The sequence below is a fragment of the Scyliorhinus torazame genome, chromosome 5 (genome assembly GCF_047496885.1).
Source record: "Scyliorhinus torazame isolate Kashiwa2021f chromosome 5, sScyTor2.1, whole genome shotgun sequence".
In the NCBI taxonomy this organism is placed as follows: Eukaryota; Metazoa; Chordata; class Chondrichthyes; order Carcharhiniformes; family Scyliorhinidae; genus Scyliorhinus; species Scyliorhinus torazame.
The window spans coordinates 248,383,062-248,397,041 of record NC_092711.1 but is presented as its reverse complement, the minus strand read 5'-3'; the positions used below and the strand labels follow the sequence as shown (position 1 = coordinate 248,397,041).

At 42.2% G+C, this 13,980-nt stretch overlaps 1 protein-coding gene across 2 annotated transcripts in view; it reads left to right on the top strand.

Moving 5' to 3' along the window:
- Positions 1-1,183: 1,183 nt before the first annotated feature.
- LOC140421022 (SLAIN motif-containing protein-like) overlaps positions 1,184-13,980 on the top strand; it is a 32,604-nt gene continuing 19,807 nt past the window's right edge. Inside the window, exons 1-3 of one of the 2 annotated variants that reach the window (XM_072505312.1) lie at positions 1,184-1,742; positions 6,476-6,621; positions 13,778-13,927. In XM_072505312.1, coding sequence (XP_072361413.1) covers positions 1,273-1,742; positions 6,476-6,621; positions 13,778-13,927 — 766 coding nt within the window. In that variant the 5' untranslated portion in view covers positions 1,184-1,272. The remainder of the gene's footprint in view (positions 1,743-6,475; positions 6,622-13,777; positions 13,928-13,980) is intronic. The other variant, XM_072505313.1, reaches the window with a different exon arrangement.

The following is a 13,980-nucleotide window of genomic DNA, read 5'->3' as shown; positions in this document are numbered from 1 at the left end:
GAAGAAAATATTGAAAACAGGAACAGAGCATAAACATGATTACTGGAGGTGGGGGTTTATTAATTGTGCTGCCGCAAATCAGGATTCGAAGTTCATGTGTGTGAGATGCAGAAAGCACTGACAAATGAAAGTTTAAAACCCTCAATAATTCAAAGACATTTGAATTTGACTAAACATGGGCAGCATGGTAGCATACTGGTTAGCACAGTTGCTTCACAGCTCCAGGGACCCAGGTTCGATTCCCGGCTTGGGTCACTGTGTGGAGTCTGCACGTTCTCCCTGTGTGTGCGTGGGTTTCTTCCGGGTGCTCCGGTTTCCTCCCACAGCCCGAAGATGTGCAGGTTAGGTGGATTGGCCATTCTAAATTGCCCTTAGTGTTCAAAAAGGTTAGGTGGGGTTACGGGGATAGAGTGAGGATGTAGCAATGAGCCATTCTGCTCACGTGACCCCAGCTAATGGAGTTGCCACTGACTGAGCAAACATGCTGGGGATCCCTTGCACTTCCATATTCGGCACTCTTGTCTTGCCAGGATATTCTTACCAGACAGCACAATGGGAGCACTGTTGCTTCACAGCGCAAGGGACCTGGGTTTGATTTCCTGTTTGGGTCACTGTCTATGTGGAGTCTGCACGTTCTTCCCCTGTCTGCATGGGTTTCCTCCGGGTGCTCCTGTTTCCTCCTACAAGTCCCGAAATACGTGCTTATTAGGCGAATTGGACATCCTGAATTCTCCCATGAACAGGCGTTGGGGTGTGGCGACTAGGGGATTTTCACAGTAACTTCATTGCAGTGTTAATGTAAGCCTACTTGTGACAATGATAAAGATTGTTATTATTCTTTATCTGAGGCGAGAGGTAGAAGCTGCTCACGACCAACGCCCCTTTGTTAGGGGTTTCAATTTTATTATGTTATGTGATGTATTAGCAAAACACCTTCTGAATGTCCATATTCGCAACATCAACCACATTATCCTCAGCAATCTGTTACAAGTGGTCATTAGTCATAGTTTGTTTACAGCAAGCGCAGTGATTGGCTGAGACGCGGTATCAGAGCCCGCGGTTCCTGATTGGCTGATGCCCACAATTCATTCATATTTTGAAACAACTGGCCGGTTTGGCGCCAAACCAACCGGCGCGGATTGCGCAGGCGCGCCGGGTGCTGCGCGCATGTCAGGGGCGGGGTCAGAGGCCGCCTTTATCTAAGATGGCGAGAGCGATGCGGGCGGTTGCACAGTAATTGAGTGCGGGCGCTGCCGCCGCCGACTCTCATAAATGGTGGGACCGAACGCAGCCGAGCCCGAGGGGGGTACCGAGCCCGGGCCACCGGTCAGCTCGGGATGCGCTACCGCCATCGTCACGCCGATGCCCGATGCGGACAAGGAGGTGAAAAAGCTGCAGGATTTGGTCAAGAAGCTGGAGCTGCAGAATAAGCAGCTGCGGTGTCGGAGCGGCCGCGGGGGAAGGGGGCTCGTCGGGGGCGGAGGGCCCTCTCCTCCGACCAACGGGGCCCTGAGCGAGTGTGCGGGCGACATCCTGGATGTGGAGCTGAGCCCCGGTCACCCGCTGCTGACCGACTGCGAGGCATTGTTGAGCAGCTGGACGGCGGAGACACCGAACAGCCTGCTGCCGGGCGGCCCCAGGTGCTGCCCGGAGGCGGGGGAGGAACAGCCGCCGCTTGCCTACTTGGAGGAGGATGTCCTGGAGCTGGAACCGGACCTGGGCACCGTGGAGGAGGACAGCTGGTATGTGCTGTCCATACATTACTGCATGGTTGCACTAACCAGTCTGTACTCGCACTACTACCTTCCCGGCATTTTCAACAGTCTTATAAAATCCCAGTTGTCCTAATGTTTTAGGCCATTTCTGCCGAATGTATCCTCGAAAGTTCCAATCGCAGTGATCAAATGTTTGCAGTTGCCTCGGATAATTTCACTTTTAAACTTCCCACATAATTTTCCTATTAAGTAATTAGAGAATAACTTGTTCCATTCTGCACAATGTTTTAATCCGGTTGGAGATTTTGACGTATCATTTCATTGAAAGCGTAAGTTGGTCTTTATGAGGCAAAATGTTTTAATTCTGAAGTATTGGCGGGAAAGTCGTCCTCATTGGCTGCGGTGTTAACTTTATTGGTGGTAGTTTTCAGTTCATGAATTACGCTCAAGTAACAATGTGGAAGAAGTTTGGCGAATAAGTCAATTAGGCAATCGATCAAAATGAAAGCAAGTTCTCTCCCCCCCCCCCCCCCCCCCCCCCGTTAACTTGTATTTCATAGAAAAACATAGAAAATACAGCACAGAACAGGCCCTTCGGCCCACGATGTTGTGCCGAACCAACATAATGTTCACGAAGTTACGTGGAGACACTGAAACAAGTGACTAAAAGCATCGTATAAGAGTATCTAGGGAGGGAGATTTGCTGCATGTATTGGGGAGGAATGTCCATAGACTATGAAGTTCTTTGGAAATGTAGTGATCATAGTAGCCAATTTGTTCAAAGGTCCAGAAAAAGCTGTACAAATTCTGATGTTGGGACCTGTTCACATGTAAGTGGACATTCCAGAAAGAAATGGGGAGCAGAATGATTGGTGATTGTTGGGTGCATGAAGTTCAAGATGGCAGGTTGGGTGAGCTGGCAATCCAGAGTGATAGTGTAGGTTCTGGAGGAGGTTGATGTGAAGTTGTCCCACAGGCATGTTGGGTGGAAATGGTGTGTGGAGACTGGGGCAATTGGCATTGGTGCTTTAAAGGGGGTTGGAATGAGTGTCTTGGTAGAATGCTGCACGGTCATTGAGGCCTGCCTGCTTTTATTACTAAATATTTTTTTTCTAATGGTTTGTCCTTCAATTGGTTGCTCTATTATTCAGATGTAGTTGGCCAGAAAATGATAGCTGCAAAATTGTGCTTTTTGGGGGAAGGTGAAGTGGTAATGAAGGTAATTGGGAGGATATAAAAGACAAAAACTAAATTAAATGCTTTCCAATAGAAATTATGGAAGTTTACTGTAAGAGATAATCCACCAGTTGTAGTTGGGTGGCAGCGGTTAGCATTTCTTTCCAATTCCAGTTTGAGTATGAAATCTAGTTTGTGTTTCATGCAATAATGAAGAAGTAATAGCCCAGATCTTCCAAAAGCAAAATGGCAAATGTTAAGTTATTTATCTCTATTGCATGCCAAAACCTGAAGCAGCCCTGACCCATGCACATGTAATGTTTAGCTGGAAAGTTTAACATTCCATTGGGAAGAATTGCACTGCCCATGCCCCTCTGAGAGTGTCCCCAGCACTGATCTTCGTATCAGGGTAGGTAGTGGTATTGTCACTGGACGAGTAATCCAGAGACCCATAGTAATCCAGGGTAATGCTCTTGGGACCTGGTTCGAAATCAGCCTTGGCAGATGGTAACATTTGAATTAAATTTTAAAGAAAAATCTGGAATTAAATTCTAATGATGACCTTGAAACCATTGTTGTAAAAGCCCATGAATGTCCTTTAGAGAAGAAAATCTGTCATCCTTGAACATAATCTGGAGTGGGGTTGAGCATCGTTCGGGGTGAGCTTGTCTTGTAGAGGCTGAGCACTGTTGGCAATGTAGGGATAGGGGACGGGTACTTAACAGAGTTCTGTTTAAAAGCAGTGAAATTCAAGGAATGGAAGACCGATCTCTACAGGGGCATGCTTTCAGTTCATGACTACAAAGGGGGCCAGGGTTCGCTGCAGTTGTGCTTTGGCCTCCCGACTCGGTACTGGAACTAAGCTGGAGCCATGACGGTCCAAAAGCTCCACCATAGAAAGATACACTCCTCTGCCACTGACTGGAAGACCTGGGCCAATGTGGTGTTCAGTGTGTGTTTTAGCTGAGATGCTAAATTAAAGCTATGCATACTTGTTCAAATAAAATTAAAAAAAATAATTTACAGGATGTGCGTGTCGCTGGTGAGGCCAGCATTTATTGCCCATCCTTAATTGCTCTTCAGAAGGTGGTGGTGAGTTGCCTTTTTGAACCGCTGCAGCCCCTGAGGTGCAGGTTAACCTGCACGGTGCTGCTACGGAGGGAGTTCCAGGAATTTAACCCAGTGACAATGAAGGCAAGGCCAGGTAGCCCGTCTGGTTTCATTTTTTTCATGTTTTTATAGCAGTTGAATATAACCGAGTGGCTTATTAGGCCGTATCAGAGAGCATTTAAGTGTCACCCAGATTGCTGTGGTGTTATGTGTATGCCAGAGCAGGTAAGGATGGCAGATTTCCTTCCTTGAAGGACATTTATGAACTAGATGGGTTTTTGTGACAATCAACAATGGTTTCATTTTTAATTCCAGATATTCTTTGTTGAGTTTAAATTCCACCATCTGTCATGGTGGGATTCGAACCCCGGTCCCAAGATCATTACTAGTGCAGCGACAACACCACTACGCCGTCGCCTTCCTAGCAAATATTTTGCCATTTATTTTGAAGAGCAGTGAATTCTTCAACACTTGTCCAGTTCTGAAGGCGTCATATCGGACTCTAATTATTTCTCTCTCTCCACAAATGCTGCCATACCTGCCCAGATTTTCCAGTACTTTGTTTTATTTTTATTTCTCTTCTGCTTTAGTTGTGTAGGCACCACCGATTTAATGCCATATTCCGTCAACATTTAAATGGATAGCGCTAGTCAAATCAGACGTGAACTGCTGAAAATGTTAATCCTTGGAATGAAAACTTATCAATAGAAATAATCTAAAATTGGGTCTTGATGGTTTTAAGTGATGGGACTGTGACTACTTCCTTTGGCAGCTTGTTACCAATTGTCCTTGGGAATAAAGATTGTTGCTACGCTTACTTGGAAGCAAATGGGCCGGGATGTTCCAATCCTGTACACGGTGAGAATTGTCGTGGGCGGGACAGAAAATTTGATGGACCAGCCGCCAGTCCGTTGACTTCAGGCTGGCCAGGGTCTTTTCATTTGTGTGGGTAGCTGCCTCATGCTTTCTCATTGCCAGGAGGCCGCAGTTACTTGTTTCTGTCAATTCCCAACAGTCCCATATTTTGTACTTGCATGCTCCAGAATTATCTCCAAAGCAGGTTATTGTCTTGTTGTTTCATCGTTTAGTTGTTTATTGGACTCATTGTATGTAAATTGGTGACTGGGTTTACTTTTTAAGAAAAAACACTGGTGCCTATTCATCAAAAATCTTTGTTTGTAAAGTACTTTGCAATTTCCTGGGGATATAAAAACTAGTTGATCAGGTTTGTTTTCCTTTCCTGGTACCATACCTTTGCGGCAGTATTGTCCTGGATTTTGTGATCAGTAGGAAAGGAGCACTTGTAGATTGCTATCTGACAGCTGCCCACAGTTTGTCCATGGGCTTTTGAGCATGGACCTGCGTTCTTTGGACAACATTCTCCTCCGAATCTGTGGCAAATGTGAGATGGGCAAGAAACAGCGATGCTCTTCAACCAACCGGGTTGAAGAATTGTCTGCGAATTGGACAGGATCCAAACCAGGAAGTATAACGCAGCACATACAAATTGGATTTAAATCATATCCAGAGCAAAATAAGTATAGAGAAATAAAGATGCGATTGAGTGAGATAAGACCAACAAAAGCAAGCTTTTAAAATCTTCAACACAATTAGATTTTTAAATATTGAGACTCCATACTTGTCAAAAGAAACTTACAGGGCCAGAAAGATTCACAGTAATTATGACCGATCATGCCATTAAAAATTCACTTGCACATGAATGTGCCAGTCCTAACATTTTCTGCTGTAATTAGTTGGTAAGTACCACAATGTCATGTCTTGTACATTAATTTCACTGTTGCGTGTGTTGTCTACCCCATGGAGGGGAAGAATACTTGGACCACAGTTTCTGGATTTTCGTTTTTAACTGCACTCAGTTCCTGTCCAATTTACTTCATAATCACAGTTGAGTGTTAATGGTCTCACTGAACACAATTTTTTTTAAGGAAACTATGAATATCCAACAGTACCATTAATGTGCTTCAAAACCTAATGTAATGTAGGTCTTTAGACTCCATATGCTCTAACCTCCTTGAAACACATTTTTTTTTCAGCTTTGGCAAGAATACATATATGTAGTTTGGAATGTGCACTGACCATCTATTGTAGATTCAGACCATGAGCATTGTAGTCTCTTAATATATTCCTGTTAACATTGCACTGTTCCAAAAAGAGTCCTTTGGCAAATTGTAAAAGCTTAAAGCATGTTGCAACTTTTCCACAATCTAATTTAATTGTGTCAGAAATTGAAATCATTTTTGAAAGTTGTACTTAATCCAATGCCAGGTCTTCACCTTTTTTGACTGCATAGTTGACAATTTAAAGTGGATTAGCAAGTCAAATTATATTGGTAGAGATATCAGGATATTAATCCCATGGTTATCCTCATACTTTCCTGCTGTCTGCACCTAATGCAAGTTATTCTAAAGTTGACTGGGGAAGGAGTTTTCATGATCTTTTTTTTAATGAAAAAGGTTGTATGTTTCACCAAAGAAGACAGCAGCAACAGATGCAGATCAGAAGACACAAAACCCTCTGAAATGGTGCAGACAGGTACTTGATAATCCTAGTCCAGAGACTGAAGCTGCCTGCCGCAGTCTCCTATGCAGACTTGATCAAGGTACGTTGTGCGTGTGGATGAAATACTTTGTTCATGTACCTTTTCAACGGATGATGAGCTCCATTTGTAACTTTCTAAGTGGATTTGTGGATCTTAAAGGGGAAAGTGTCGCGCTTCATTGAGACTTGTATTTAATCTCCTGAGAAGTTACAGCTGTGGCTTTATGGTTGCTTGTAATTGGATGGTTGATCAAATCTGGGACTGTCTGAATTGCTGTATTTTACTAAACGACGAGTCCCTTTTTTAAGATGTTTTTGACTTCATGATTTGTAGATGTTAACCCAGCAGTGGTGTAGTGGTATTGTCACTGGACTAGTGATCCTGAGACCCATGTAGAATTTTTTTAAAAAACCTATCGTCTCCTTCATCTTTTTAAAAATAATATTTTTGTTCCCCTTTTTCACATTTTCATCAAATTTGCACCCACCAACAAATAATCAAGAGAAGAAAATACGATGGCAATCCCCTGGCCAGCAATCCCTTCATCCCACCCACCCCAAACACCAAAGAAATGAATCAGGAATTCACCATACCCCATACATAATCACCAATAACGTATACACTCCAATCCCCCCCCAATGTTCGATGCCTGTCATCCAATTCTTGAAAATGTATAATAAACAAAGCCCATGAGTTGGAGAACCCTTCCATTCTTCCCCTCAACACAAACTTCACTTTCTCAAGTGTTAAGAACTCCAGATCCCCCTGCCGCACCAGGGCACGGGGTGGAGAATCTGACCTCCACCCCAACAGGACCTGTCTTCAGGCGATCAATAAGGCAAAGGCTACGACATCAGCCTCCGCAACCGCTTCCAACCCCGGCCGATCCGACACCCCGAATATGACTTCAAGGGGATCTAGTTCGAGTCTCGCATGCACCACCTTTGAGATTATCTTGAAGACCTCCCTCCAATACCCCTCCAGTTTTGGCCAGGACCAAAACATGAATGTGAAACATCCTCTACCCCCTCAAAGAGTCTGCTTGTCTTAGGTGCGCCCGATACACCACCTTCAGCTGTGTTAGCCTCAACCTTGCGCACAAAGGTGAAGCAATCACCCTCCAGAGCACCTTGCCTCCTTCATCATAATCATGTAAAATCTATTCTATTTAATCACAGTTCTGATACTGCAGCAGATATTTGCAATTCTAGATTATCTAATAATTTTTTGCAAGTCAATTTACTTTATCTAGTCAATCTGTCTCTGGCATTTGATTTTTGTACAAGTTACTGTGAAACTTTTTCAATTGTTAGTAAAATTTTGTGACTACCGTGTATATTTAGTGGAATGGTATAACATCTTCCTAAGTTCCTTGAGTGCATCGGGCCAATTCTGAAGTTTTCGCATGTTAGCATTGCTCCTTCTGTGGTGTCAGGAATGAATCTGCTTGCTTTGAAATTCCTGACAACATTTTTAGCAGATGTTCTTTTTATTTAAATGAGTTTTCTTCTTCAGTTCCGTTTAATTTTTATGCTAACTAAGATGTAACTTTTAAAGTATTTTGTATACCAAGATCTAATTCCCCACACTCCTCTACGGCTCCTCATTTCTTCCCATTAGAAAATAATCTTTAGATGGGCAGGTAGTTAGATGTAAATTTTGGAACCGTTGGGAACTAATTGTGCACTGGCAAGTCCCACAAACAACAAATGAGAAATTGGTAGTATTCGGGTAGTACCATAGAGTTTCTTGCCTCCGCAAGAGCAGGTAGTGGTAGGGGACCTTTAATCCAAAAATAATAATCTTTATTAGTGTCACAAGTAGGCTTACATTAACACTGCAGTAAATTTCCTGTGAAAATCACCTAGTTGTCAAACTATGTTGCCTGTTCAGGTACACTGAAGGAGAATTCAGAATGTCCAATTCACCTAACAGTCTTTCGGGACTTGTGGGAGGAAATTGGAGCACCCGGAGGAAACCCACGCAGACATGGGGACTCCGCACAGACAGTGACCCAAGCCAGGACCCGGGTCCCTGGTGCTGGGAAGCAACAGTGCTAACCACTGTGCTGCCCATAACACATTATTGCACTACAGAGTCAGCCTAGTCAATGTCTTGAAGTGGAGCCTGACTCCATCATCACCCGATTTAACAGTAAGGATGCTATTAACTGAGCAAAGTTGGCAGAAACCTTCAGTTAGTGTTATGGATGCATAAAATGATTCCGGCCATGACCTTTTGGGACTCCTGATGATTCAGAAATGAGAAGCAAGTGCACTGGCCATGACAGAACTGTCAATGAATTAAAATTGTGTATATAATAAAGTGACTACACTTTTGAATGTGCTCCCATTGGCTTAATGCAATTTGACATCTGTGGGCATATACGTGCAATATAAATGTAAGTTTGACATTGTCTCTCGTTCCCCATTTTGCCCCTCCCATCTCTCTTGAAGAGTGTACTTGCTTGATCCAACTCTAATGACAATGTGGGCTTTTTAAAGCTTTCTCGGTTGCCTACATTTTGTGTATTCTGGTCATTAAGAATCTTGAGTGGTGACAGTGCAAGCTGGAAAGGTATGGGAATGCTGTCTACAATGTTTCAGTGCATTTTGTTTTCTGCGTTGCACAATTTGTATTCTGGGTGCAAGTGCCTACATTTTTATAAATGGAACATCGGCAGATTATTTTGGGTTAAACACAAACCACTAATTTCGGAGTATAACCCCAGCATACGTTGCATATATGTAAAGAATATTCAAAACAACTGGATGAGAGCAGTTTGGTCAAGTGCAGAAAATGTGTAGAAAATTAAATTTGACTTGACATGTACAAAATATATTTTCAAAATTGTATATGGTATTGGGGAAACTGTAATAATTTGTATTTCTTCAAGTGGAAGAAAGAATGGCCCTTGGTCTTTGTTGGATGACCAGCTCATTAGATGTAGTTACTAAATGTGCAACTTTTTTTTTTTTTTAAATTAAGGGGCAATTTAGCATGGCCAATCCACTTACCCTGCACATCTTTGGGTTGTGGGGGTGAGACACATGCAGACACGGAAAATGTGCCAAATGTAACCTGGGATCGAACCCAGGTCCTCAGCGCAGTGAGGCAGCAGTGCTAACCACTGTGCCACCCAAAATATGCAGCACTCTTAATGAGTATTTGTATGGACATTATATTTTACTCGATTAGAGCACAAATAAACACAAGCTGGAAACTTATGGAATATTAATCGTAAACATTTGGCTTCAGATTTTGACTAGCTTAGCTTTAAATGTTTTTTACATTGACCTTTTTAATACTAACAGAAAACACGTGATATAGGTGAACCAATTAATGCTGTGGTGACTCAAATTTTCAAAGTGCAAGCTATCGCAGCGTCATATTGCTAATTTTCTGTAGCTCCTGTTTGGTTTTGTGATGGTACAATATGACTGAATCTTGCAGGAAACAATTGTAATGCAAGACTAAATTATGATCTACGCTCTGATTTCCAAAAACACTACTAAGGGAACAGTCATAGACAGTAGTTCTTAATAAATGAAGCTGTGATTCTTGGGTGGAAGAGATGCTAGTGTGACTCTCAAATGGCAATGCTGCACATCATATGGACTGCACATGTTGGCAATATGACTAGAAAACTGGTACCTAGTTCTTGATATTCTCAGTGGAATTACCATCTGGTTAGTATTTTTGCATACACCTTTGGTTTGCTTGGGTACATTTAACAAGGATCTGTGTCATTGTAGAACAAGTCTCCAGCATGATCACTTAATATATTATTTTAAGATCACCTGGCAGAGGAATGGAACTGTTTACCAGGCTTCCTGAACATTGGCATTGCATATCTGATGTAATCGGTGCAGATTAAATTTCATACTACTCTCCTCAAGTCACAGGATATTGATGGAAGTTGGTCCCAAAGTAAAGGTAGTCTGTATTGTTTGGAACGAAATAGTGTTTGCTCTTAATTGACCACTTAAGGGTTTGGCCACCCTGTCTCTTTAAAGCATATTTTCAGAACATCTAATTAAACATTAAGTACTGTGTAATTTTTTGGTCTCTGTACCTAATGGATTATGCATTTAGATGAGATGCAAAAATTATTCATGAGACTGATTTCTAGAATGAGATTGTGAAGTGGGCCTATACTTTAAAGTTTGCAAAAGTAAAAAATTATCTCGCTGATAAAGATTCTGAGGAAGCTTCACAAGTTTTATGCTTGCAGGCTGTGACCCCACCGCTCCCCCTTGCAGGTGAGCCTAGAACTGGGGATCATAGGGTTGGTCATTTAGGACTGATCAGATTTCTCTTCGCTCCGGGGTTGTGAATCTTTGGGATCCTCTTCTGCAGAGGACTGTGAATACTCACATATTGAAAACACTCAAAAAATGACATTGATATATTCTTGAAATCACATGTATTCACTTTGGCAACAGTCTTATTCCCAAAGTCTGTTCTTGCCTCTGCTTCTTGTAACTCTGATTGGCTTCAAATGCTAAACTACCTGATGCATATCCAGCTACTTGAACAACTTCCAAGAAAAGCAAAATATTGTTATAAATCTAAAATAAAAGCTGGAAATACTCAGGCCGGGAAGCATCTGTGGAACGGGGAAGAATTAATTTTCAGGTTGATGACTTGATCTGAACAGTTAATTGTTAACTCTCCACAAATGCGCTACCTGACCTGTGTATTTCCAGCACTTGATATTCATACTGAGCTTTTTTCATTTTCAGGAACCCAAATCTTATGCGAGGGCAGCTGTGAGTTGACACAAGTAAAATAAAGTTGAAAGTGAAGCTTAAAAATTGTAGAGCCCCAGCTTCTTTCTGATGGAAAAAGTGCCTATACTGATGGAAAAAGTACCTGTATGCATAACACTTCTGGAGGATATCTTCCATGAGCTACAAACAAACTTTTTGGTTGGTCATAGAGAGCTTTCGTTATCCTTTGTTTGCCATCAAATTGTTGCTTGAAATGGAAAGTTGCTAAGAAATAGAAATGATCCTTGACTGGAAGGGATATCAATCACCCAAAGACTGAGAAGAGTACAAAAATATTATTTGAACAAGAAAAGATTAAGTACTGGTTAACTATTTGGGTGTAGTATATTGAGCGCATAGGGTTTTAATTTGTACACTGCAATAGTTTTGATGGTGTGCAAGAGTACCTGTGGCCTTGTTGGTATATTTGGAGATTGTTTTTGTTTCATACATATTTTCCCTTGCACCACTTTACAGGAAATGTTCCCAAGCGATACTGTTAAATTCTGTGAAAGTGCTTTAGCAGCAAGGGGGGGGGGGGGGGGGGAATGTCAGATTGCTGACAAAACCATAAACAGTAATTTCACTTGCGTCGGTAGATTTTTTTGGGGGAAACCCTCTAGCTGAATTATAAGTTTTACAGCTTCCTGTATTGGTTTAAATGGGCAGATTAATTCCATATTGAAGCTTTTGAGATCAAATTTCACATATTTATACTTGGATGGCACAGTGGTTAGCACTGCTGCATCACGGCACCAGGGACCTTGTTTCAATTCCAACCTCTGGTGACTCTGGAGTTTGCACATCATATGGACTGTGCAGACCCGTGTCTGCATGGGTTTTCTTTGGGTGCTCTGGTTTCCTCCCACAGTCCAAAGATTTGCAGCTTAGGTGGATTGGCTGTGGTAGATTGCCCCTGTCGTGTCCAAAGGTTAGGTAGGATTATGGGGATTGGGCCTAGGGTTGGTGCAGACACGGTGGTCTGAATGGCCTCCTGCACTGTAGGGATTTTATGATTTAGAAGACTTGTGTGATAATATGATATGCCTATACGGTAGTGATTCAACGCTAAGAGAGTTGACCGGTCTATTGTCCTGGTGCAAGAAAGATTAATTTAGGACCACTGAGTAATGCAGAAAAAGTTGTCTTTGCTTTGCTGCACACCTCAACTCTCAGTTCCCCAACTGCTTGTGTTGTCAAAATACTTCTTCACTGTTGGCTCTTGGATGATTTATAACGTTTAATGTTTGAACACAACCTAAGTATTTTGATACATAGGCAATGGAGTACACTTGGTTTAAATACAAATAAAGTTAACTTCTTTAAGTAAAGGGGAACTTGCACCTTGTTAAATCTTTCATAAATACTCAAGTGTTTTGAATTACTTTTGCAGCTGTGTCCATCATAGAGGTGAATGTAACATATTCTGTGCGTCTACAGTAGCTGCAAGTAGAAATATGACCAATTAATTTATTATCTTTGTTGACTTGAAGGAATACTGTTGGCCTGGATGTCAGGAGGACTACCTGGTGCTAAAGGATTTTTAATGTCCACTTGTACAATCAAATGGAGCATTGTTTCCCCATGTTGCACCAGCCATTTTAGATTTTTTAAAATTCAATCATGGGATGTGGACGTCACTGGCTAGGCCAGCATTTATTGCCCATCCCTATTTGCCTTTTGAGGAGTTGGGGGTTAGCTGCAGCCTTCAACTTCACAGTCCATGTTGTGCAGGCATACTAACGCTACTGCTGGGGAGGGATTTCCAGGATTTTGACCCAATGACAGTGAAGGAATAACAATATATTTCAAGTCAGGATGGTGAGGGCTTGGAGGGGAATTCTGCTGCCCATTAGCTTCTAGATAGTAATGATCATGGGTTTGGAAGTACTGTCAAAGGAGCCTTGGTGAGTTATCTGCAGTGCATCTTGTAGATGGTGCACACTGCTGCCACCAGTGGTGATGAGAGTGAATATTTGAATGGGGTAGCAATTATTCCGTAAAATCTTGGGAGTGGGATTTGAGCTGGCAATTGTTTAGCAGTGCTACCATTTAAGCCAATCTGAATTTTCACCAATATATACGGATGATACATTTCCAGTGGTGCATGGGGTACAGCTTCTAATAAGTATGTTACCTGGCGTGATAGATTTTGTTTCATTGCTTCACTATTTTCATTGAGTGATGATCTGGTGGGAGTTAATCCACCCCTTTCTAACAATCCATTTTTGTCAACATCTTGTAAGTTGGCAGTAAACGGCAAATGCTAGATTTTTCACCCAAACATAGCTTGCCTTGCCAATCATGAATAAGAGGCAGCCTGAGTGCCTCCACACTAACCTAAAAGTAGATCTGGTTACTTTTTGAAGTGCAGTGTCGATGCAACCTTCATGCCTGTTGCATTTGTGTCTAATTGTGCATGCATTTTTGATTTTCCATTCTAGCCAACAGATGGAGAAACATCTATTGCACTCCGTTTTCTTCAGCCTGTGCTTATAACTCCAACACAGATGTCACTTCGTGTAGCAATCTTTTAAACTCTTCTGGTTTCCTCAAAACGTCTACTAAACCAGTACTAACCCTTGGCAGTTCAGGTATGGTGCACCTGTCCATTTAATGAAGTGCAAATTTTATAAAGTATTTTAAA